The 22,951-nt window shown below is 31.9% G+C and overlaps 2 protein-coding genes across 11 annotated transcripts; one reads left to right on the plus strand and one right to left on the minus strand.

Annotated features, from left to right (window-relative positions):
- The first annotated feature begins 8,647 nt into the window (after positions 1–8,647).
- On the plus strand, positions 8,648–12,355 carry LOC145034389 (homeobox protein BEL1 homolog). The gene is made up of 4 exons (XM_078982782.1): positions 8,648–9,949; positions 10,332–10,714; positions 11,369–11,429; positions 11,602–12,355. The coding sequence occupies exons 1-4, from the start codon at positions 9,194–9,196 to the stop codon at positions 12,190–12,192; spliced, it is 1,791 nt and encodes a 596-aa protein (XP_078838908.1). The 5' UTR covers positions 8,648–9,193; the 3' UTR covers positions 12,193–12,355.
- A 2,090-nt stretch (positions 12,356–14,445) lies between these two features.
- Positions 14,446–22,207, minus strand: LOC145034390 (aspartic proteinase 36-like). 10 transcript variants are annotated; one of them, XM_078982785.1, is made up of 15 exons: positions 21,534–22,207; positions 21,267–21,447; positions 20,659–21,108; positions 20,384–20,537; positions 20,195–20,267; positions 19,444–19,635; positions 19,023–19,335; positions 18,365–18,436; positions 18,146–18,288; positions 17,473–17,535; positions 17,292–17,363; positions 16,942–17,200; positions 16,307–16,462; positions 15,114–16,219; positions 14,446–14,598 (listed from the first exon to the last, which is right to left on the minus strand). In XM_078982785.1, exons 9-12 carry the CDS (start codon positions 18,180–18,182, stop codon positions 17,016–17,018), a joined length of 357 nt encoding a protein of 118 aa, XP_078838911.1. In that variant the 5' UTR covers positions 18,183–18,288; positions 18,365–18,436; positions 19,023–19,335; positions 19,444–19,635; positions 20,195–20,267; positions 20,384–20,537; positions 20,659–21,108; positions 21,267–21,447; positions 21,534–22,207; the 3' UTR covers positions 14,446–14,598; positions 15,114–16,219; positions 16,307–16,462; positions 16,942–17,015. The 10 variants fall into 10 exon arrangements, 8 of the variants coding, with proteins under 8 accessions (XP_078838911.1, XP_078838909.1, XP_078838913.1 ...); XM_078982783.1 differs by having other exon boundaries at positions 15,114–15,239; positions 15,353–16,219; positions 20,384–21,108; XR_013678065.1 differs by having other exon boundaries at positions 17,473–17,694; positions 20,384–21,108.
- Positions 22,208–22,951: the final 744 nt, after the last annotated feature.

The raw sequence follows: 22,951 nt of genomic DNA on the forward strand, positions 1-22,951 counted from the left end.
CTTCTTCAACTCGGTTGGTGGTGGAAATGCCAAATGATGTAATAACTTCATCGATTATACCAAAAATCTTTCTTTATGTAATTCGAAGTTTCACGATTAAACCGGCACAACTCTGCATATCGCAAAAAGTGAATTTTTTGATAAATTACTTTTTATCCTAAGTGATCTAAAAAAATTTGCAGTAGTCAAAAATCCAAGAGTGTGCATATAAAAGACGCCTAAATCTGATTCCGTGAAAGGAAGTTGCGATTTTTAGAACTTTCAGCATAGTAGTATGTGACACAGAAACTGAAATGAAAATCGATCGATTGTAAGGAAAATTAATTCAAACGAGAATCGAAGATCTCGTTAATAGAAGTCAGTCGATATAAAGACAGTTGAGAACAGACATCGGACGAGAGAGTTATGAATTTTTAACTGACTTTAACAGTCTAAGTCTGTTAAAAATATAACTTTAAAAATAAAGTCAAAATTAGCCGACAGAGTCTAAATGAAAGTTATAGGTTTCATCGATAGCTACACTTGTATATAAAATGTGTTGAAAACGGAGCTCATATGAAAAGGATACGAATTTTTGAAGTTTTATATATATATATATATATATATATATATATATATATATATATATATATATATATATGTGTGTGTGTGTGTGTGTGTGTGTGCGGGTACACGCGCCGACAAGGTACGCATTACGCCTTGACTCACCACCCAAATCGCGACAGTGTCACCATAGGGACACCGCCACGTCACCCTAGCCGACAATATGTGCGGCGTGCTTCGATCTGCTGCATGGCACGCTCCATTTTCAGGCCTATATAAACCCTCGAAATCAACATAATTCTTGCAACTTTCCACTCGATCTCTATGGATTTCTCTCGAAGCCTTTTATCCCTTTACTTCCGGGTTCCCGACCCCTTCAATGAAGCCCAACAGTGTCAGATAGCCGGTGAATAGAAGCTCCCGAATCTGAGTTATGCTTGCATAATTCCCAGTTTTTATCAGAAGATTATGTAAGTTAAGCTACATTCTTTTGATGTTAGTGTAACTTATATTTATAGTCATAAGTTGTTACTGTGAACCTATAAATAAGCTTTATCAATAATTCAAAGCCATTAAAATGATTGATCTACTTACGAAGATGATGTTTAGGCAAGAATTAGTGAAGTGTTTTAAAAGAGATTTCCAAATAGTATACTCTATATACGAAACAGACCCTATCCTATATAAAGTACATAGGCAAAGTTCTGCTCAAATTTCAAGGCATCCACTTTTATCAAGCGAGTGCATAATCTTTTTCATGAAAGTGATTTTAATACAAGTATTAATTTAAGTACTAAATATCTATTAAAAAGTTTATATGATAACTACATGCTTATTTCTTGGAATATGTGTTAGAAATATATATGTTTATGTACAAGGTGCGAACCAGATATGGTTCTATATGTGTTATAGTATATAAATAATATTATTACATTAAATAAATAATAAAAGTATTATTTGTGAAAAAACAAATAAAGAAAATAAAAATACTCTATGTTAATATTAGGATAGGGTTTCCTAAAATATAGTTGGTATTTCAAGAAAAGTTCACAAGCCGAGTAGTCTTGCTTATTAGGGAAATAAGACTTATAAAAGGATGCATAGTTCAAATTAAAATGAACAATGGATGGCATCATGATAAGGGTATATATATTAGGAACAGAGAGTAGAACTCTATCACACCATTAGGTGTTGATGTACGGTATTTCCATACTGGAGTACAACATATTATTCATTTTGGATGACCATGGATGGTGGTTCCGGATTAGGTAACTATAACGGTATGTTTGGTTGTCTCCAAGAATAGGTGACAACACTTTACCATTCTAGGCAGTCTTGTGAATTACATTGCTAGTGTAGGCTCATAACCTACAAACGTAGATGAAAGGTAAAAATTATATTCCTCAAAATACTCTGATGGATCTCACGCCTTTATGACTTGCATCGACCGAGGAAACCCCTAGTCGTGTAGTCAAACCTTTGCTCTACATGATTCATTAGGTAAGATAATTCTTCCTGACAATCATGGACTAGGATCTGTGAGGATCATTTGGGAAGGGTACATTTGGGATAAAAAGATTTATAGATATTTAAGTTAAGTTATATTTATATTATTTGGTAATAGCCGGTTTTGCAGGGTTGGCAATTAAGAAATATTATCATAAGATTATTATGGGATTGAAACCCCTATGTATCTCATCAGGTTTCCCAACCTGATCCGCTCAATTTATATGCATCACGGGTATCAAGACTTAATCCACCCGAACTTGACTAGGATGCTGAGTGATTAAGGGAGAGTCTGCCATGTCATTCAGGATCATTAGGTCTTTATGATGTAACTTATGTATATGTATTGATTAATACATCCTTAGGGTTTTAATAAATTGAGGCAATCACTTGTCCTCAAAACGTTTAAATATAATGGGATCTCCCGCAACAATGATAAAATGATTTTAAAAGCGTGAAGAAAAGTTTTAATTGGTTTTTGAAAATTAGAGGATGTCACATTACTTTGTTGATAATTGTATTTATAATGATGACTTGTTCAAGCATCGTTTTCATCTAAATAAGGCTGTATTTTTAAGTATTAGTAATGATTTAACGGTTCGTTATGATTATTTTAAACAAAACCCCTTGATAGAAGAATAATGGGATTTAGTAGTATACAAAAATGTGCGGTTGCGCTTAGATATTTGGGATACGGTATAGCCTTTGATGCATCCGATGTGTATTTGAAAGTATTTGAGAGAACCCAAACTAATTGTGTAGATTGGTTTTGCGTATTTGTGTATGAGCTTTTTAACCAAGAATATTTGTGTAAACCTATTACAAATGATATTCAAAGATTATATTTGGCTCATAAAGAGAGGCATGGATTTTCGGGAATGATTGGTAACCTTGCTTATACGCATGTCACATGGGAAAAATGTCCAAATGCATGGCACGGTTAATTTACACGAGGTGATATAGGTGAACCAAACATAATACTAGAATCTGTTGCATCTCCGGATTTATGGATATGCCATTCGTTCTTTGGAGTTGCGGGGTATAACAACAACATTAATGTTCTTGGCTAGTCCCCTATTTTCAACAATATTTGGACTTGCAAAGCACCTAATATGTCGTTCATGGTGAACGGACATTCGTTTAGATATGGTTACTACCTTTGTGATGAGATATACCTTGATTATTCAACAAAAAGCAGGAATCAACTAGGAAGGATATTGAAAGGGCATTCAGAGTCCTCAAGCAGACATGACATATAATGAAAGACGCTACACGACTCTGGGATATGGATAGAATTAAACTAATGGTAAATACATGTATTATAGTGCATAATATGCTTATTGAAATGAAGGTAGAGCGATCTATACGTATGATCTACACGATGTAGTTATCCTAATTGAAGAGTTTGTACCCGGAACGACTAGATTTTTAGCACGAGTTATTGAAATTCATAACAATGAAATGTGTTTCAATCTTCGAGCAAATGTCATGGAGCATTTATACCAACAAAAACATGAACGAAGATTAATTATTTTTCTTATGTTTTGAATTTTTATGTTTGTTTGTTTTTTGTATTTTAGCATTTTTAAAGTAATGTAGTTTTTTAAATTCATGTAATGTTTTTTTTTATTAAATGAAAAAATAGTTCAAAAAATATATGATTTTATTGTATTTTTGAATTAAAAGTATTATAAAAATAATGTGGAGTGAGTGTTAGTGGTAGATATCTCATAGTTTTAATAACTGAATATGAATATGGTGATGACATTCACCACTATAATAGTTAATCGTGTATATTGTGGATGACCTAATGTGATGGATTTCGCCTCATTACCACTACCATCGACATTACACTTGATATAACCACTACTATAAACCATTACACATCATATTTATTTTAATTAAATAAAAAACACAATAAAAACCTATTTATTTTTTAAACTACCTTTTCATTCATAAAATTAAAAACAAATACATTGATTAAAAAAATAAAAAACTTATATATATTTTTTTAAAACTAGTTTTTCATTCATAAAATTAAAAACAAATACATTGATTAAAAAAACGCCAAAAAAAAAAAGAAAAAAAAAAAGAAAAACTTAAAGATCTCAAATATGGAAAAAAAACTAATTCATATTTCTATATCTAGCTTGGATGGATTTTTTCAACGCAAGAAATATCTTCAAATATTCCCCCTTATAGTCGTCAGCTTTAATTTTCAATATCTCCAAATCGTTTTTCGTTTATAATGATGTTTGCGCGCCTACCATTTTTTCCACCCGATTCATCGTCGTCGTCATGCTCTATTTAGTTTGACATATCGATCATTTTTTTTCCTAAATGATTGATAATGCTAGAACCTGTATTTGTTGAACCCGAACCGGAAGCCGCTTTCCTTGCTCTATTTCTTCTTATCGGTCTCTAAAGAGGTTGTTCGTCTTCAAAATCCACCAACTCATTATTGATGTCAATGTGTGTTCGGCCATCTGGTTGTTATGAACTTCCACCAGCATTTCTTGAATGCTTCGAACCGGAAGAAGTCCTATATGTCGTACGTTTCCATTTTGTAGCATCCTCCAACTTTATCCACGGTTTGAGATAGTGAAAAGGTTTGTGGGTCGGTATTGTATTTTCATATTGTTCCATGGTCATGCGAAACATATCAAAATCATTTGACATGCTTTTGTGTAGATTGGTAAGGTTGTTGCAAATTCGGCCGAATTCGATACATTTTAGCTTCAAATCGCACCACTTAGAACTAATTTTATCGGGATTTCGGCTTTCACTTCTCATCAAACCATACAACACGATTCGAACTTTTTCCCCAAAACAATTAGATGTTTGAGCATCTTCGAGTAGGGGTCTTGGAATCCGAAATCCATGTTTGTGCTAACTTCTCTTCTTCATCTTTTATTCAAGGCTCCCTTTCACATTGATTTGTTCGAGTGTTTTTGGGTTTTTTTTCTTTCTTCTTTTCTTGTTGGGGCTATTCTAATTGTGTTTCGGCTATGAAATCCGGTGGTGAAAAATATGGTTGTGGTTGTGTTTGAAAAGGTTGTTTGTATACAAAAACGGATTAGAATTGTTGTGAAAAATGTTGTTGATAGGTTGTAAAAGTTTGATATGATTATTGAAATAGTTGCGTTTGTGTAATAGCAGAACCACCTTGGAGCAAGTTCATGAAACCACATTTGGGTGATTCCATGTCTGCGTGTTAGGGTTGGGTTGTGTCTAACACGAAAACATTATCGTGCTTGCGGTTTCAATGGTTTGGAGGTGTATTTTGATTGAGATTCATGGTAGTAAACAGGGAGGAAAATAACTATGTGAAAAATATGATTGTATATAGTGATATTTATAGGAGAATATATATTAAAAAAATAAAAACCCTAAAATTAGCCGTTGAACGGCTAGTCAACGAAGTCAAGAGCCCATACTCCTAGCACGTGATGGACACTACAAACAACCACGCCCACGGCCGATCACAAACCATCGGGGTTGTGTTTACGGACTTCAGTCGTTGCCAAATAAATCAGGAACCGACTCATTACCGGTACTCTGGAGGGCCTTATATAATCATTTTGATTAATATCCCTACATTTAAACTTACTACTAAAATTTGATTATTATGGCGTCACTCCTGGTGACAAGCGCCGGAGAAAGGTTTGGGTCATAAACTGGGCCACCTGCTTTTAATTGAGGGAAAAATAAAGTTTGTATGCGGGGACAAACTCACATGTCGTGCGCGTGACACTCCGAAGTGAACCACTTTGCCTTCGTGTCTCCTCCTCCTCCTAGTTCTGCTACTTACTTTTAATCAGGGGTCACTTTTTAACAATTAGATTGGAACAAGGGCCATACTGCAAATCTTATAGGACAAAAGGAATTTTTTAACGTTTACCCCTGTACTTTACTTCTATTTGCATTCTCACCTAAACATCAAAAAACATTTCTTTTTAATTTGTTGAATGTTGTTCTATCAATATGTCCATCCACAAGACCTTTACGTTTATTACATCATACTTTTTACCTATGGTTCTTGGTTTGTAGTTATATATGGTGTAGAGAGCCACAAAGGTTGTGACCCATGCTAACAGTTAGTTCGTTGATCTGTGTTTATTATTTAACCGGAACAAACCAGTCAACCAACCATATCGATGTCAAGTGAAATGTTGAAATGATGTTAGTTTCTTGAACTATTTAATATTAAAAAAAAAAAAAAAAAAAAGATATTTTTTTGGTTTACATGTGGGTTAGATGGGAAATTTGTTTTGGATTAATTAATCAAAGAGCAGTATAGATTAGGGTCTTCAGATGAAATGGTAGACTTAAAATAAACATTGAATGTATGCTTGTCAATTGAGCCTTGTTTTTTTCGCCAATTTCATTCATTTCTTGTTCACTTTCTTTAATTCATAAATTCCTAGTAAAAATCATGAGGGTTGTTGTAAAATTAATACCACACAAACATCTTTTATTGATCGAAGAAAATCTGAAACAAGCAAGCAAATTGGCAAAAAGATGCAAAGTAAAGAGAAATTGGACGGAATAATGATGGTCCCATTTCTAGAGGGAGAGATGAGATAGGTGTGGGATAGTGCTTTAAAGGTGTCTTAATTAGAATTAATTGGAAATATAGGACCACCCATCCAAATTCATGACCCTCTTCACAATGCAACTCAAATTTCTCCATTTTAAAGCTATGTTTCTATCGACACTTGTACATTATGCATTAAAACTTGTAAATTATTCTGTGTTTAAAAAAAATCTATATAATCATTAATTTACAATTTTAAATGCATACCGTACCAATCATTTTGAATAGGGTGGATATTGATAATAGATCGGCCTACTCCAACCCCTAAACATTTTACCTTTTTGCATGTACAAGAAGTGAAAATTCAAAAGTACCATAGAGAGGTTGGTGTACAAGTTTTACCACATAGAGAGAGAGAGAGGTTATGATTTATGAAAGATGATTAAATATTGTTTCTATTGAGAGACAAATATTCTTTAAAATTTTAATTTTATATTAAAATATTTAGGCTTATTTATTAATTGCCTAAAAAAGAGGATAACTAAATGACATCTTAACTTTACAAGCATACAATAACGCCTGCACTAATCATAACATTATTAAGTGCATCTTTTTCTTAATAATTAATGATGACATGTAATTTTGACCAATTAGCTAGGTTTAAAAATGGGAGAGAGTGACATATAAAATTTGTGTACTTCTTTTCGATTTTGATCAGAAAATTGAAGCCCCACCCATCCCATACCATGATCAGATTAAACTCCCTCTGCAAAAAGACTGGTTTCAAACTCTTGATTGACTTATGTTTCTCGATATTTGTGCACAAAACAAATCTTTATGATGCATGTGGGTGGGTCGTACATGTGTGTGTGTATATATAGGTTGTACTTTGTGTTTATTTTCTAGTATATTTTATGTATAGTATGTTCCAAGCGTTCATGTAAGCATGTCATATGGCGGCTTATAGCATCGTCATTCATTATATATATATACTTTGAATTTATGTTTTATAAACTGTTGCACTCTTTTGTCCAAAAAAAATAAGACCAGCTGTAAATTTAATATATACATTAATTACTATTTTTTAATATTTATTTCTGTAGGTTTTTTGTATTTTATGTAGTGTTGGTTTCGATAAATTCTAAAATTTTAATTGAATGTGTATTTGTTTGTGTACCATTCTTGACTTTACAAAACGCTTGCCACTCGTATGCTGGTGAATAGTGATAGTGATAATGATTTTATTTTATAGGTTTTCTTTAAATTTTATTTTGTTAGACGATATATAATCTAAGGGCAAGGCATTGGTGATTTGTTTGAAATGGAGAGACCAATACTTTAGTATAATATATATCGAGATATATTATATTATTACGTAGATACATTTGTAGTTTGTAAATTAATTTAAAACGATTTATTTGTAACAACTTTTCATAGTTTATTATATTTTCATTCAAGACAAAAATAATATTTATCAATTAATTTAACATTAAAATCTAACTCATTCAACTTAAAAAAGTAATTTGTAAGAAGGTGGGGGAGATTTAATTGTTATTTTATGTGAAAAATATAATAAAATTTTGCATATTTTGACTTATATATAAATTGTCTCCTTCTCTTTCGAAACAGTTACTAATTTAGGTTGTAAAAACATAACGCCTTTAATTTAGCAATTATCATAAACTTCTTCAATTTTGTAATTTTTTATGAACAATATAATCTAAGGTTTATATATATATATATATATATATATATATATATATATATATATATATATATATATATATATATATATATATATATATATATATATATTAGTAGATTATCGTACGTGCTAAATTAACCGTTGGGTGTACGTGATTTCTTTAATTGAGATCGAGGATGATAATTTTATCATTTTCTAGGAAGTCTTTTCTGGACTATATTAGATACATATATTTATTTATTTGTATGTATATATTGTTGAAGGTCGTGTTCAACATATATGTGTTATGTATTGGTGATTATTTCATGAGGGGTAATCATTATCATCAATCCATCATATCATCAAACACCCCTACCCACCCCCACCCCCACCTTTTCTCTACCACTATTTCAGAGAGGGATATCTCATCACGTATATCTCTGTGTGCTTAATTACCTTTTTCCTAGGTTTTGGGTTTCATCGCATCACTCTCCTTTCACATGTTTTGCTTTTCAACACACCACCAAATTACATAAATACATAAAGGGTCTCCACTCCTCCACAGCCACTCCCCTTCCGCACTCACCACCACCACCACCACCACCGCCTCAACGCCGCTAGTTCAACTCTATCTGATCATGTTTTGTTAGGTTTTGGCTTTCAAGGTCCACTGATCCCCCTTCGATCACATCTTTTGCTTTTCAACATAACACCATATTTCATAAATACATAAAGGGTCTCTACCTTATCCACCTCCACACGCAGTTGAGCTCCCTATTTCATATTTTAGGTTTGTTTTTAGTCAGGAAGAAGCAAGAAAATTTTGGTAAAGATTAAAAAAAAAAAAAAAAGATTCTCTTTTTCAATCTTTTGGGGGATTATTTCATCGTACGTACGTTGTCATGATTTTATGATGAGTTGAAATGGTTGAAGAACAGAAGATCATAAGAAGAAGCAATATGATGGTGGGAACTGCCACAGGGTTTGATCCTTATGTTAACGCATCAAGTAACCCTAATGACTTCTTTAACTTTGAGCAACACAACTCAGCGAGTCACAACTCAGATCTCTTCTGGAAACCCTCTTCTCCTTCATCTTCTTCGAAGCCCATGATGATTACCGGCGTCGGCGCCGGAGATTTCTGTCACTTTGACGAATCAACTCTCCAGAGATGTGTTCTGATCCCATGTGAACCAAATGAAAGACCAAGTCAAGGTCTTTCTCTTTCTCTCTCTTCGACCAATCCTTCCACCATTGGAATTCAACCGTTTGAGCTTGTAAGACAACCACCACAAGATCATCATCATCATCACCAGGGGTATTTTGGGAAGCCTATGAATATGCATGAGCAACATGACATGATGACAGATAATCAAGACGAGTTTTTGAGAAAATCAGAAAATATGATCAACATGGCTTCAGGTGGTGCTCAACAGTACAACATAAGAAGCTCAAGGTACTTGGTAGCTGCACAAGATCTTCTCACTGAGTTCTGTAATCTTGGAACAAAGCACAACGATCATTCAGAAAAGACAAAGGCTCAAAGAACCAGTCAATGGCAAGATCATGATAATTTGAATAATATTAATGCTAGCTCTTCAAAAAATAAACCTTTAAATTCTCTTGAATTCTTGGAATTGCAAAAAAGAAAATCGAAGCTCCTTCAAATGCTAGAAGAGGTATAAATTTCTTCATTTCTTTGGGTATTAATTATATATAATCTTTTTAATTAGTTTAATTTGATCTTGTCTTCTTTTACAGATCCTTCCTTTTCTTTTTTTTTCTTTAGTCTGAAAGATTAAAGATTCATTTTTAGTCGAAAGTTCTTATCTTTATATACGATTTTCAACTAACTGAGTGACTACTAGTCTTTCCATTAATGCCCACATGGTGACAAGTTTGCTGCTTCATTTAATTCCAAAACCCCTATTCTTGTTGAATGTTTGTTTCTTAAAAATTGATCTATGATATTAATACATTTACATATGAGTTCAAAAAAAAAAAAAAACAGAAATATATATAACATCTGATTTATATTCGTCCTTATATTGCTTGAAACAGGTGGATAGAAAATACCATAATTACTGTGATCAAATGAAGGCAGTCGTTTCCTCATTTGAAGCAGTGGCTGGTAATGGTGCAGCAAAAGTTTATTCAGCTTTGGCTTCGAAGGCAATGTCAAGACATTTTAGGTGTTTGAGAGATGGAATTGTAAGTCAGATCAAGGTGACGAAGAAGGCAATGGGAGAAAAAGACATTTCTGCCCCTGGTGCAACGAGAGGGGAGACTCCCAGACTAAGGCTTCTTGATCAAACACTGAGGCAACAAAGGGCTTTTCAACAGATGACGATGATGGATAGTCATCCATGGCGTCCTCAACGTGGGTTGCCTGAGCGATCTGTATCCATTCTTCGTGCTTGGCTCTTTGAACACTTCCTCCACCCGTAAGCCACCGGCTACCATCATCTCTCTCGATCCAATTAATGATCTTGAGAAATTTCGTTTTTTAATTAAGATCCAAAAAAAAACTAACAAGTTTTTTGTAGGGTTAGTTCATAATTTGGACACAGTAATTAATTCTTGATGAATGATCGTCACAACGACGTACAGATGTTCTTGAAGGCTTAATTGAATTTTATGTTTGTTTTGTTGGAAATATAAAAATTAGTAAAAGTATTTCCATTACAATCTCTCCTACTCAATCATTAGTTTCATCTATCCCCATTTTGATGCCTATATTAATCTTTTGTCATATTATCCCACAAATATTTTTTTATTTATATATTTCTTCTCTTGGGGCCTTCTTCTTATGTTTGCTTGTGGATTTGATAATATTCCTATACATCTTTTAATTTCTTATAGGGACCATTTATGTGCCCTTTCTTTAGTCTCATCCACAAAATATAGTTTTCTTTTAATTCTTTTCTAGCATTAACTAATAAAAAATATTTTCAAAAGCTATATAAATAAAACATATAGATGTACCATGTTACATTTGAAAAACTTTGTACCCCATATATTTAATTATATTAACTTATTATATATACTATATACATATGATCATGATACTCAACTATTGGTTACCCGAAAATTTGCAGGTACCCTAGTGATGTCGATAAACACATTCTAGCCAGACAAACCGGTCTTTCAAGAAGCCAAGTATGTCCATATCGATCTCTTGGTTTCACATTTAATTAATTCACGTTTTTACATTAAAAAGGACTTAGTGTTACAAGATCTCATACGTACTAACATATACTTGCCTTACATAATAAAGATTTTGTTTTCTAACCACTTTAATCTATAAATGCTTTTAATTACTTGAGCATAGGTATCAAATTGGTTCATTAATGCAAGGGTTAGACTATGGAAGCCCATGGTGGAGGAGATGTACGTGGAAGAAACGAAAGAGAATGATCATGGAAACATTGAAGGTGTCTCAGCCATCGATGAAAATACCGGAATCCCACAAATGGAGCAAAAACCAACGGTTGATCAGCTCATCCGGAGAGATTCTGAGTGTCTTTCTTCCATCATCAACCACCACGACCACCATACAACGAAAACCCTTGATCATGACTTCCACCAGGGTTTTGCAAGGGTCTCAGCTGATTCTTTTGGTGCAGTAGAGCTAGACTTTTCAGCATACAATCACAGTTTTGGTGGTAACGGTGGTGGCGGTGGTGGTGGTGGTAGTGGTGGTGGTGGAGGGGTTTCTTTGACATTAGGGTTACAGCAACATGCCGGTGGTGGTGGTGGCGGCAGCAGCGGTGGTGGGGTGTCTCTACTTTACCCTAGAGATCATATGGAAGATTGCCAAACTGCAGTACAATATTCTTCTCTTTTGGAAGGCGATCAAGGACACAACTTGCCTTATAGGAATTTGATGGGGGCACAACTACTCCATGATTTGGCTGGTTAGGAAAATATTTATATTTTCTTTTATATAAATTTAAAAGGAAAATGAATACGGGGGTTGTCTATGTAATTAAATTTTAGGTAAAGGGTATACTTGATTGGGGTTTAGGTAAGTTATTTACCATCAAAGTTTCAAACTTTTATTGATTGGAAGGGTATTGCAGTAATTTCACTTTGCATTTACCTTAAAAGTATTTGGCAAAAGTAGTGATCCTGCAGGAATATACGGCTTCCTCTTTACTTTTAGGCTTTCAGATTCCCCTAGTAAATAGTTATTTATGTATGGCTACTCAAAACGTACAATTTTAAATACTAAGAATATATATATATATATATATATATATATATATATATATATATATATATATATATATATATATATATATATATATATATATTTCACTTTGCATTAAATATCTGAGGAAAGGTGATAGTTATTTTTTTTTCAAAAAATGATCAAATACTTTTGTATTTCGGCTCATTGGAAATCATTATTTATCGTAAAATGGTTTCCTAACTAACCATGTTTTTTTTTATATCTAGATTATAGTCCGTGTTAAACGCGGAGAAACGTATAAAAAATTACAAATTGTTGAAGTACCTCTTTGTAGACAACTATATCAAAACAAATTGGATGCGGTTAAAATAAATTTATTAAATTATTTAATACATATAGTAAATAAAATTAATATCATAAAACAAAATAAAACATGAATTGACGATTAAAAGTATAAATTAAAAAAATCAAAGTACTCAATCATAAAGTAATACAGAATAGTAAATATCTTCATGAGAAAAAAAAAACAACGGTTTTCGAATGCAAATTAAAATATATACAATCACATATTTCTACTTTACGTAGTTATAACTATCTTACAGTTTGAACGAAGTGAAAATATTTTATGAGAAGAATGTATCGGAATGATGTTCAACCGTATTTTCTTTAAAGAAATAAAAGAGGCAAGGGAGGAAGTTAGGGTGTACAATGTTTCCAACTTGTAAGTTGCATCATAATCACATAATAAGTCTTCATTGAATAAAATTATTAAATCAAGTTTTTTTAATTATACAAAAAGGTCCATGATCTTATATAAAATTTCGTTTCACAGTTTTCAAATTTAAAGTTACAACCAATAGCATAAAATATTTTATACATAGTTGAGTGCAAGTGATACCAATTTGATACTTTGATGATTTATTGGTTTGTTTCGATGTGTTATTAGTTGGGTTTCATTTTTGTTAAGTTTATAATACTTTGAGAGTCCTAAAAAAAACTAACCAAATGATGACACTTAAAAGGAAAAAGTATTCATCAATCGTTGTAGTTTGTAATTTATTTACCAACATATGGTAAAACACTCTCCACCTCATATTCGTTTATATCATTAGAAAACAAATAACAAATACAACCTACCATTACTAATGAGTTTCCTTCTTCAACTACATGTCTGAGTGTATTTGTTTCATACATTTCACAAAACGGGTGAAGATAGTACACATATTAGTTGAGAGTTGAGACATTACATAAAAATTTAGAAAGCATGACAAATAATAAAAATACAAGAATTCGTTGATGCAAAACACTATGCGTGAGTCTCGTGGGAATTTGTTATTCATGACAATAGGCATAAAAAGATGCTAATTTTTGACATAATCTTATTTGGTTTATGCATCCAAATGATTAGAATGAAGATATTGGGAGTTTATGGTTGATGTCATATACTTTTAACATAATGATTTTACAATTTGAGATATAAAGGATGTTGTCTGATTAAAAAAAGATTTATTATTGCTCTCTTAAAGTATCTTTAGGTAAGATAATATTGTTTTACAAGCACTACAAATAAAATGTGGTACAAAAAAAATGTCACTGAAAACTAAAAAAGTGTCACTAAAGACACTTTTGGCAATCAGCGGCACAAATAAAAGTGACACTAAAAACGCTCCTACTAAAAGCTTTTAGTGACACTTTTTGGTTACGTCGTTGCAACCTTTTTTACTTTTAGAGACACTTTTTGTTACGCCACTAAAACATTTTTGGACTTTAATGACAGTTTTTTTATGCCACTCTTTATTAGCTATAAAATTTCATTTTCCTACTTTTAGTAGCATAACTTTTTTTACCAAAAAATGTATATTGAAAAATTAGTTTTGATTATTTAAAAACACAATATCATTACTTAGATTAAATTTTAACTTGTCTAACATCAATAGTCTTAATATTTAAAATAAAATATCATTAAATTTTAATAAGTCTAAATGGTGCTGCTAATACTCAAAAAATAAAAACTATCCATCTAAATATGTGTTGAGGTAAAAAGAAACTCGAATGCAGATGATTCCTCTTAAAGCATGTCTATAACTCTAGGACCCTCCTTGACATCATTTATGATGTTTAAGAAGTAGGCGTCTGCAATAAAACAAAACATAACAACTTGTTTCATATTTAAAACGAACATTTAATTATCAATATATTACAAATGTAAAACATTTAATTATCAAATCATAACAAATATTTTATATTTTTTACAGCTAGTTGATAAACACATGAGAGCCTATGACTAATACTATTAGACATAAACATTATTGGTGTTAAATCTTTAAGAGAATAGATACTTATTTTGATTTTTAATCATTTTTTTACATTAATTAATGTGTGATCTATTTGGGTGATAATTAAACTAACTAAACAGAATATTACATATCATCCACTTATTTGTTTTATACTTATTTTTAGCACTTTATATTATGATATTTAATGATCATAATTATTAGAATTCGACTATGTAATAACAAAGATAATTAGAACATGGTGAATTCATACTCATCATTAGGATCTATGTGGGAATCGTATGTATTGGTCTTGATTTTTAGCTCTAATAATATAAACAATCTTTGAAACTTATTAATAGGAGTAAAGCATACCTTCGAATTTTATGCATATGTCTCAAGGGTTATCCCTTCCACCATCCATGAAACCACGCCCTAGTGTTTGGACTTGGACATCACGATATCCAGCAACATCCAAAACTGTTGCGGCTATATACCTTACTGAAAATGTGAAATCAATAAATATGCATCAGTAAGACTCATGCCAATTAGTGGAAATTAAGACTCATGCCAATTAATGTTTTCAAAGAAAAAGGAAATCAGTTAAATCTAACCTTATTGGCATTGAAAAGTAAGAAGTAGATTTCTTGCTTTGACATCGATTAGGGAAAAAAAATACAAAGTGTAATGCTTTTAACCCTGGGGGAATTAGGAGCAGCAACTGTAACTTACATAGAATTTTAAGTGTGATGAGTGAAAAAATACCAAATTTAATGTTTTTGATTTTGGAGGGAATCAAAGCGGCAACTTAAAATTAGAATTTTCAATAGATATAATGGCACAAAAAAATATGTGTCACTAAAAGTATAATATAGTGTCACAAAATAATATATGCCACTAAAAGCTTATGTCACTAAATGTAATTTTATTTGTAGTAAATATACGATTTTCTCAGTAGCTGTCTCACTGATATTTTGTCCCTTTTCACAGCTTTCCTCATAAACTTTTCTTCCCTATTTTAAAAGTTGGAACGATATTTAATTTCATTTTTGTATTTGAAAATTACGCCAGTTAATTATGTTGCTTATGATTCAATCATCAACTGTTTTGTTTATAATTGAAGGCAACGATCCTAAGAATGCTTATCATGAACAAGAACATCTTTAGGGAGAAGAGATGATCTCGAAAGTTGTAAATTAAGAAATGTGATGGCAACACATATATTTATAGCACTAACACACTTTCTTTCAAAATGTGAAAAAAAAAAACTTGAAATAAATGATGCTCTTGAATTTAGTATAAACTTGGGAGGAACATATACCAGTTTATTATGGTAGTCATTTACTAACAAATTAAAAAAAATTCAGCTCATCTTTTTAACTTTTTATGGTGAGCTTGTGCATGGCATCATTCACTTTATCATGAATTATAATTTTGTGGGCATCATAGAAATCAAGTATTTACATTACTATGTTCTTCACCTGTCAAACAAAATAACTCAATAAGTTGCTACAATTCAAACTTTCAAAACATTCATAATATCAAAAATCATTATCCAAAACAATTACCACATTCATGTCAACTCTTAGATCTTCAAACCAAGCAACATTCTCTTTCTCCTTGAGCATATTGGCTACATAAATGCAAGCTAATCCAATCAGTGAATCAGATGTGGTGGAAGCATCAGAATTACATTTGTCTTATACATGTCATTCACAAATCCCCTGATCAACAATTTCATAAAACAAATCAAGATTGATGTAAAGATGGTCAAACTTCAAAGCAACATGTTCAACAAAAAGTCAGTACCAAGTCAACTGAGTTGCATCACTCATTCCAACATCTTAAACCAATATGTTTAAGTCAGAACTAAAAATATATTTTAAACATCATTTATACACTTTATATAAATAAGACAAAAAAAAGGTCATACTGAGTCAACGACACTTCAGGTCTGTTAAATTTTGGCCACTTTTCCACAGGGACATCCTTTGTAATTAAGCGGAAAATACACAAATTTGATGTTTGAACTCTATATTTCCAGGTTACTTTATTCTTAACACATAGATGATAATGGTATTTTGGTCTTTTTGTAAAAAGAGAAGAGTCAATTGAATTTTAAAACCAATGTCAACATTTTCTTTAAATTTTAAATCAATTATAAAACACCAAAAGAATAATAAAAATAAAAATAAAGAAATACCTCATTCTTTGAATTTAACCTGACCATTGAAATAATAAACGCTTCTTTTTCCCTCCCTTGGAAGCCATCCATAGTTATAAAATGCCACAAGAATAATTAAAATAAAAAAATACCCTCCCAAGTGTCATTGATACTATATGCAACAACCATAGAGCTTGAAGAACACTTGTGGTTCTTGATGAAGTGCTCTCATTCAACTCTCCCGCATTTTTAAATTCATCTTTACTTGAAGTTATAAAGACATTTACATCACTTGAACCTGATGAAAGGATACCAAGAAGACACTAAGACATAATTCAATAAGATATAAAAGAAAAAACCAACATAAAGGAGAATCATATCATACTTACAATCATAATCAGTCCATCCAATTCGTTTCTTTGATAAATCATATACAAAGATCTTATCTTTAAGAACAATATCTGCAACAAAAATAAGTCAAAAACAGAAAACGAAAACCTTTATACAAGAAGTCAAAACAATAAGTGGAGTATTGAGGGTAAAATTGTCATTTACTATATTTTAACTAACCTCCAAAAATTAACACACCATTCTGGACTCTCTGAAAGCCAATACACCATGTGTACCTCCATCCTAACCACACGTGAAAAAAGTCAAACCTTTTGTTACCCAATCTTTGACCCAATAATAAATTTGTATAAAAAATATAAATTTTGAGACAATTGTTCCTTGGTTATTTGATGTGGAGAAGGCTAATACACCATGGTGCAACAAGGTATGTCAAAGTTGTTCCTGTATCAACAATGGTTCCTTGGTTATTGATGTGGCGAAAGCAGTTGGGTCAATGGTCAACATTTGACCGTTGACCAAATACTTTCTAAATCAAGATTGTAATGAGGTCTGAAAGATCAAGATAATATAAGATTTCAAGATAAGAAATTAACAATTACATTTCTATTGTGATTTTTGATTGTATAATCAAAATAAAAGTTGCAAATTTTGATATTTCCTAAAATACCCTTCAATAATATGTATTGTGATGGGACAAAGAGACTATAAACCATAGTCGGGGGCAAATCTCACCAAAAACAAGATTTCCACCGCCCAATCTATCTCCCTTTAAGCAATGTGAAAAGAATTTTGGAGTAATTCCTCTTCAAGACAATTGTGATACAAAAGAAAGACCATTTTGCCCAAATCCAAAAAATTCCATCGATTGCTTTATATGGTTTAGTCAAGCTACCTGACTGATAGGTGCTACACCTATTGTCAAACACCATTTAGCACATATAGAATCATTAGTTCGTGTATTTCTAGCAGATCAGGAAAGCTTGTTGCAGAAAAATCAAAGTGGAGATAGCTTCGTGGCATTCCTCAGGGCATTCCCTACAGGTGATTGAGAACCGATTTAAATTAAAATATCAAATGAAACTTTGAAGGACTAAAAAGGTAAATCTTTTACCTTTGTTTAGCCATGGGTAAGAGATAATTTATAACATAATGACAGATTCTGTCCAACATGTAACTGTCCAACCTGTTATCATCAAATGAAAAGCAACAAAAGTGTTTTGAGATTATATAGAGAAAAGAACAATCCTAAAAAATACAATCCCATCTCCATAACGTATCAATGATCAATCTATCCAACTTCAAAGCTTGAATGCTTAAAATTATTATTAAAATAAAAGTCTTTTGAGATTATATATAGGGAATAAAAGAATCTTTACAGAATTCAACCTTTACAGAAAAGAATCTTCACATTTCGATTTTTATCACACCAAAGTGGCATTCATCATTTGTATGACGCAATCAAGCCTTCAAGAATCGGATTGTTAGGGATACCAAATTGTTCTTATCCAATTAGGCCTACTATAAAACACAAGTTACGTAAATATAAAATTTCCAAATCAAACAGCCAAACACTCTTCTGGTTTGAATTCAATCAATCTATTCAAATTCAATCGAAAGTCAAACCATATATAACACATGAAGAGAGCGTCCAATGGTGCTAATTTGTATAAAACTTGAATTTAGTCTAACTCATCGTTCTTTTTAACCCAAAAAATAAAGATAACATAAGAAGACCGTGAAAAGAATAAGAAAGTTAAAGAAATAATTACCCTTTTGTAGGCATTGGAATCAAGCCCATTCTTAAAAAGTTTAGAAACATCGTTCCTCAAATACTTCTGTGATGTATTCCTCTTTGTCATTATCAAATTAAGTTGTGTTTGTGTCTCCATCATCTTGTTCTGTGACTTGCTGCTATCGCAAAGTCATCATTGCATAGAAGTATTGATAATTCAACACTCTCGAATTGGCCAACATCATCGAAAATATAATACCAAGCAAGCCATTAGTGTAAAGCCACTGAAATTGATCTTTTGGTGAATTTGGTTCATCATATTTGGGAGCTTTGAACTGACTCACCAATCCCTAGTCAACAAAACCAGAATTAGTCCAAAACAAACTTGAAATATTTTCTCAAATTATCATCATTAGAACCTTTTTTCTACATGGTGAAGGGATTTATAAAAATATTACCATCCTGCCAAGCTAAGAATAGTCGTTGACCCAAATCTTGTCTCCCTTTCACAAAATTATACAAGTATGTATAAATAATGATTGTAGGTTCTACAACTCCAAGTATATGAAGAGGTTGACCACCAAGAATTGAGTGTATGATGCCACATATGTTAGTAGAAGCCAAAGTCTCAAATGTGCTCAAGCTTCCATCTAGATATTATATATGTAGAAAATATGGTTCAGGTTTACATGATACTCTTGTTGATATAAAAAAAACATAAATGGTGACTTGGATAAAATCCGGTCAAGGAGTTCCCACCCCCCCCTCCCCCCCCCCCTCTCTTTACACAGCTTGTTTTAAAATATATATTAGCTATGGAAGAATGATAGCTATCATATATGTAACAATAAGTGTAAAAATAACGAACTTTTCCTCCTTTTCCCTTCCCTCCCTGATCATGAATTTTCTTTGTTTCTCTTCCTTTCTAATCAAGATAAGATCAGGATCGGATAATTGGGAGGAAAAAGAGTTAAAAGTAATTATAGCAACTAAAACAATCAAAATAAGATCATTTGAAGTTTATTCCATTGTTCATATCGGAATTCAACATTATAGTCAGTTCACACAGATGCAGACAACCATCCTAAAATGGAGGTGATCAGTTAAAATCAATCTATAAAACTTCTTATTATTGTAATGGAGTAACGTTATTGAAGAAATTAAGAACGATCAAGCATTATGGATTAAAATCAATCTACGAAATTTAACCTTGAGATTTACATGACCTCGTGTCCTGGTGGACTGATGTGATAAATGCAGAAATTATGGAGGATCAATGAAGCTGCTTCAAAACAACCAACCAAGCCTTAAATAACCAGAATAAAAAAAGTTATATAAGAATAATGATTTTTTTTAAAATATATATATGGTGGATTTTTACTGAAAATAAATGAGGACCTATAGAATCTGATCACAAAGATCCTCCACTGAGAGTATGGGATCATCTTAACAGATGGCTGCTGCTCCTAGCCGCAACAACTCTTATACAAACCCATCAAAATAGAGAAATTATGGAGGATCAATGAAGCTGCTTCAGGACAGAAGAATAATCCTTGGAAACACAGTATATATGTAGTCACAAGTAAAGGGGAAACATGAGATTATTATATCAAAGTGTATAATAAAGTGCAAGCTGGCAGAAATTAACATGACATGAAGGAATAAAAGCGTACATATTATTCTAATGACACGAGTTGTAGAACTCCATGTGGAGAAACAGGCACCAGTAACTAAGTTAGTGGTGTGAAAAAACATGAGATGCTGATGTGGAGTTTGTTGGACTGTGTTAGGGATATTTTCCTAAATACAAATTTTAAAAGAATATTAAAATCCAAAAAGTGTGTAACCATTGAAAACTATTGAAAATTGGATTTTGTTTATTCGAAAAAGAAAGATGACAACTAAATGCATGATGCATCAAGGCATAATTCTTGATCATTGTCGTATTGTACTCCATGTGAATTCGGCTTATTCGGCTTATGTGATAAGATAGCCTAGGTAAAATTGCAGTTTCCATGGCAAACATATACACCATTCCTTGTAACCTAAGCACTTACGACAGGGCTCACAAGAGCCATAAATCTCACAATCAGAGAGCTCAATTTGGTTGAGTTTTTACATGCCTAAAATACATGGTGTAAAAATAATAATTAGTAAAAAATATCTAGCAATGATAAAAAGACTAAATTCACAAACAGACAGTCATTTTTTATTCATTAGACAGAAGGAGGGCATAATGGTAATTTACTATTATTTATAGGTAAAAATGAGTCTAACTAACCTCTCTTATTGTTGTAACTTCAACATGAGCAGTTGGATCTATGTGTATTAAAACCATGTTATGACAAATCACAACAATCTCATCTTTGCAAACAACTGCACCAAATTGGCCTCTATCTCCATTATCTACTCCTTTTATAAGCTTCTTCAACAGCTTTTGTCAACAATTTGTGGTCTCTATCCTATACAGGTGTTTGATAATTATCAACAGCTTTTGTCAAGAAATTGTTGTGCACCAAAAGTTGATTAGCAGTGGATCTTATCTAACCTTTCTGGTGGCCAGAAAAAGCTGAAGCAACAGATAAGGATCTGTCTTTACTTTTAACAATTGTTTGATAGCAAAGAGAAGAAAAAACGTGAGTATGAGCATCCATGGAATGGAGTATAGGAATACGATAAAATCATGGAAAAAAAAGGTATGTATGGATGAAAAAAATGAGATAGATCCCAGAAATGTATGAATAAATTCATAACAAAAACGTTGACAAAGCAATGAAAAATGCAAAAACGCCCAACTATCATGATCTGGTGTTTAAGATCAATCACACGCATTAAACTTCCTACATGAGGAGATCAAATTACCGAATAAGAAAATTGAATTTAATATTGACATTCTATTCACCTTCAAAACCGAACAAAAATTCACAATTACTCAAACAAATATGCAAAAAAACACTTTTCAAGATGACAATCGCTGGTCAATTTTAAGTCGACGGTTGAAAACGAAAGATGGAAGTGAAAACCCTAAAATCAGAAAGAGAAAGCCCTGAAATCTACATGTTGATTGAATAGTGCGGGTATTCTGCCATCTTCTTGTAGGCGGTGGAGAGGAAAGCAATAGCGAGATTAGAAGAGGTGTACAAAGGTGGTGGAGATCAGAAGATGTGTCATCTTGTCCGATTGAAGTAGAAGCGAATGGTTTACTGTTTCTTAACGTTAGATCGGAAGAATAGACAGAGATAGTAAACAACTAACGGAAGGCAACATTAGGCAAAGGGTTTTTGGGTGTAAGGATGATGTCAGCAAATGATCTAATGGTGTAGAATATAAGATTGAAATACAATGAATGACCCTGATTTTTTATGTAGAGAATTTAAGGTTCTCTTTTAATAATATTTAGAGATGGATTGTTTTTGGAATATATATATATATATATATATATATATATATATATATATATGTGTGTGTGTGTGTGTGTGTGTGTGTGTTTGTGTTATATCTTGAGAACTAAAGATATGTGTGAAAATTTGAGAATGTTTTAGAGCAAAAAATTCTCAAAACCAACAGCACCAAACAACCCTTAAGGTCGTTGTCCACACAAGTCGTATGTCAAAAAATATGAAAAAACGATTAAAACTATAAATATAAATGTATGTATATTTGTGCATATTCGTTTTTTTCGATTTTTATGACCTGACTACCTAGACAATGACCTAGAAGTCGTCGTGTTGTTGATGTCGAAAAATTTTAACCGGAAAAAATGTTTAATACCATCTCTTACTCATTTATTTTTTCTTTTGAAAGTGGAATAAAAAAAATTGAGTAAATAATGTATCATTTACGATTACAATAAAACCTCTATAAATTAATAATGTTACAACTGAGAGATTTTATTAATTTAGCAAGATATCATTATATCGATAAATTAATAAATTATTAATTTAAAGAGTTGGATTATATTCGAAA

Source organism: Lactuca saligna, chromosome 3, assembly GCF_052625555.1.
Source record: "Lactuca saligna cultivar CGN05327 chromosome 3, ASM5262555v1, whole genome shotgun sequence".
In the NCBI taxonomy this organism is placed as follows: domain Eukaryota; kingdom Viridiplantae; phylum Streptophyta; class Magnoliopsida; order Asterales; family Asteraceae; genus Lactuca; species Lactuca saligna.

What these genes read in the sequence shown, in the direction of transcription:
- LOC145034389 (XM_078982782.1), top strand. Translation starts at nt 9,194, where the DNA reads ATGGTTGAAGAACAGAAGATCATAAGAAGAAGCAATATGATGGTGGGA. An exon ending in TCCTTCAAATGCTAGAAGAG is followed by an intron (nt 9,950 to 10,331) that starts GTATAAATTTCT and finishes TGCTTGAAACAG; the next exon opens with GTGGATAGAAAATACCATAA. An exon ending in TTTGAACACTTCCTCCACCC is followed by an intron (nt 10,715 to 11,368) that starts GTAAGCCACCGG and finishes GAAAATTTGCAG; the next exon opens with GTACCCTAGTGATGTCGATA.
- LOC145034390 (XM_078982788.1), bottom strand. Translation starts at nt 18,182, where the DNA reads ATGGTGTTTGACAATAGGTGTAGCACCTATCAGTCAG. An exon ending in GTGTAGCACCTATCAGTCAG is followed by an intron (nt 17,536 to 18,145) that starts GTAGCTTGACTA and finishes ACGTGTGGTTAG; the next exon opens with GATGGAGGTACACATGGTGT. An exon ending in TGGTGTGTTAATTTTTGGAG is followed by an intron (nt 17,364 to 17,472) that starts GTTAGTTAAAAT and finishes TTTTTGTTGCAG; the next exon opens with ATATTGTTCTTAAAGATAAG.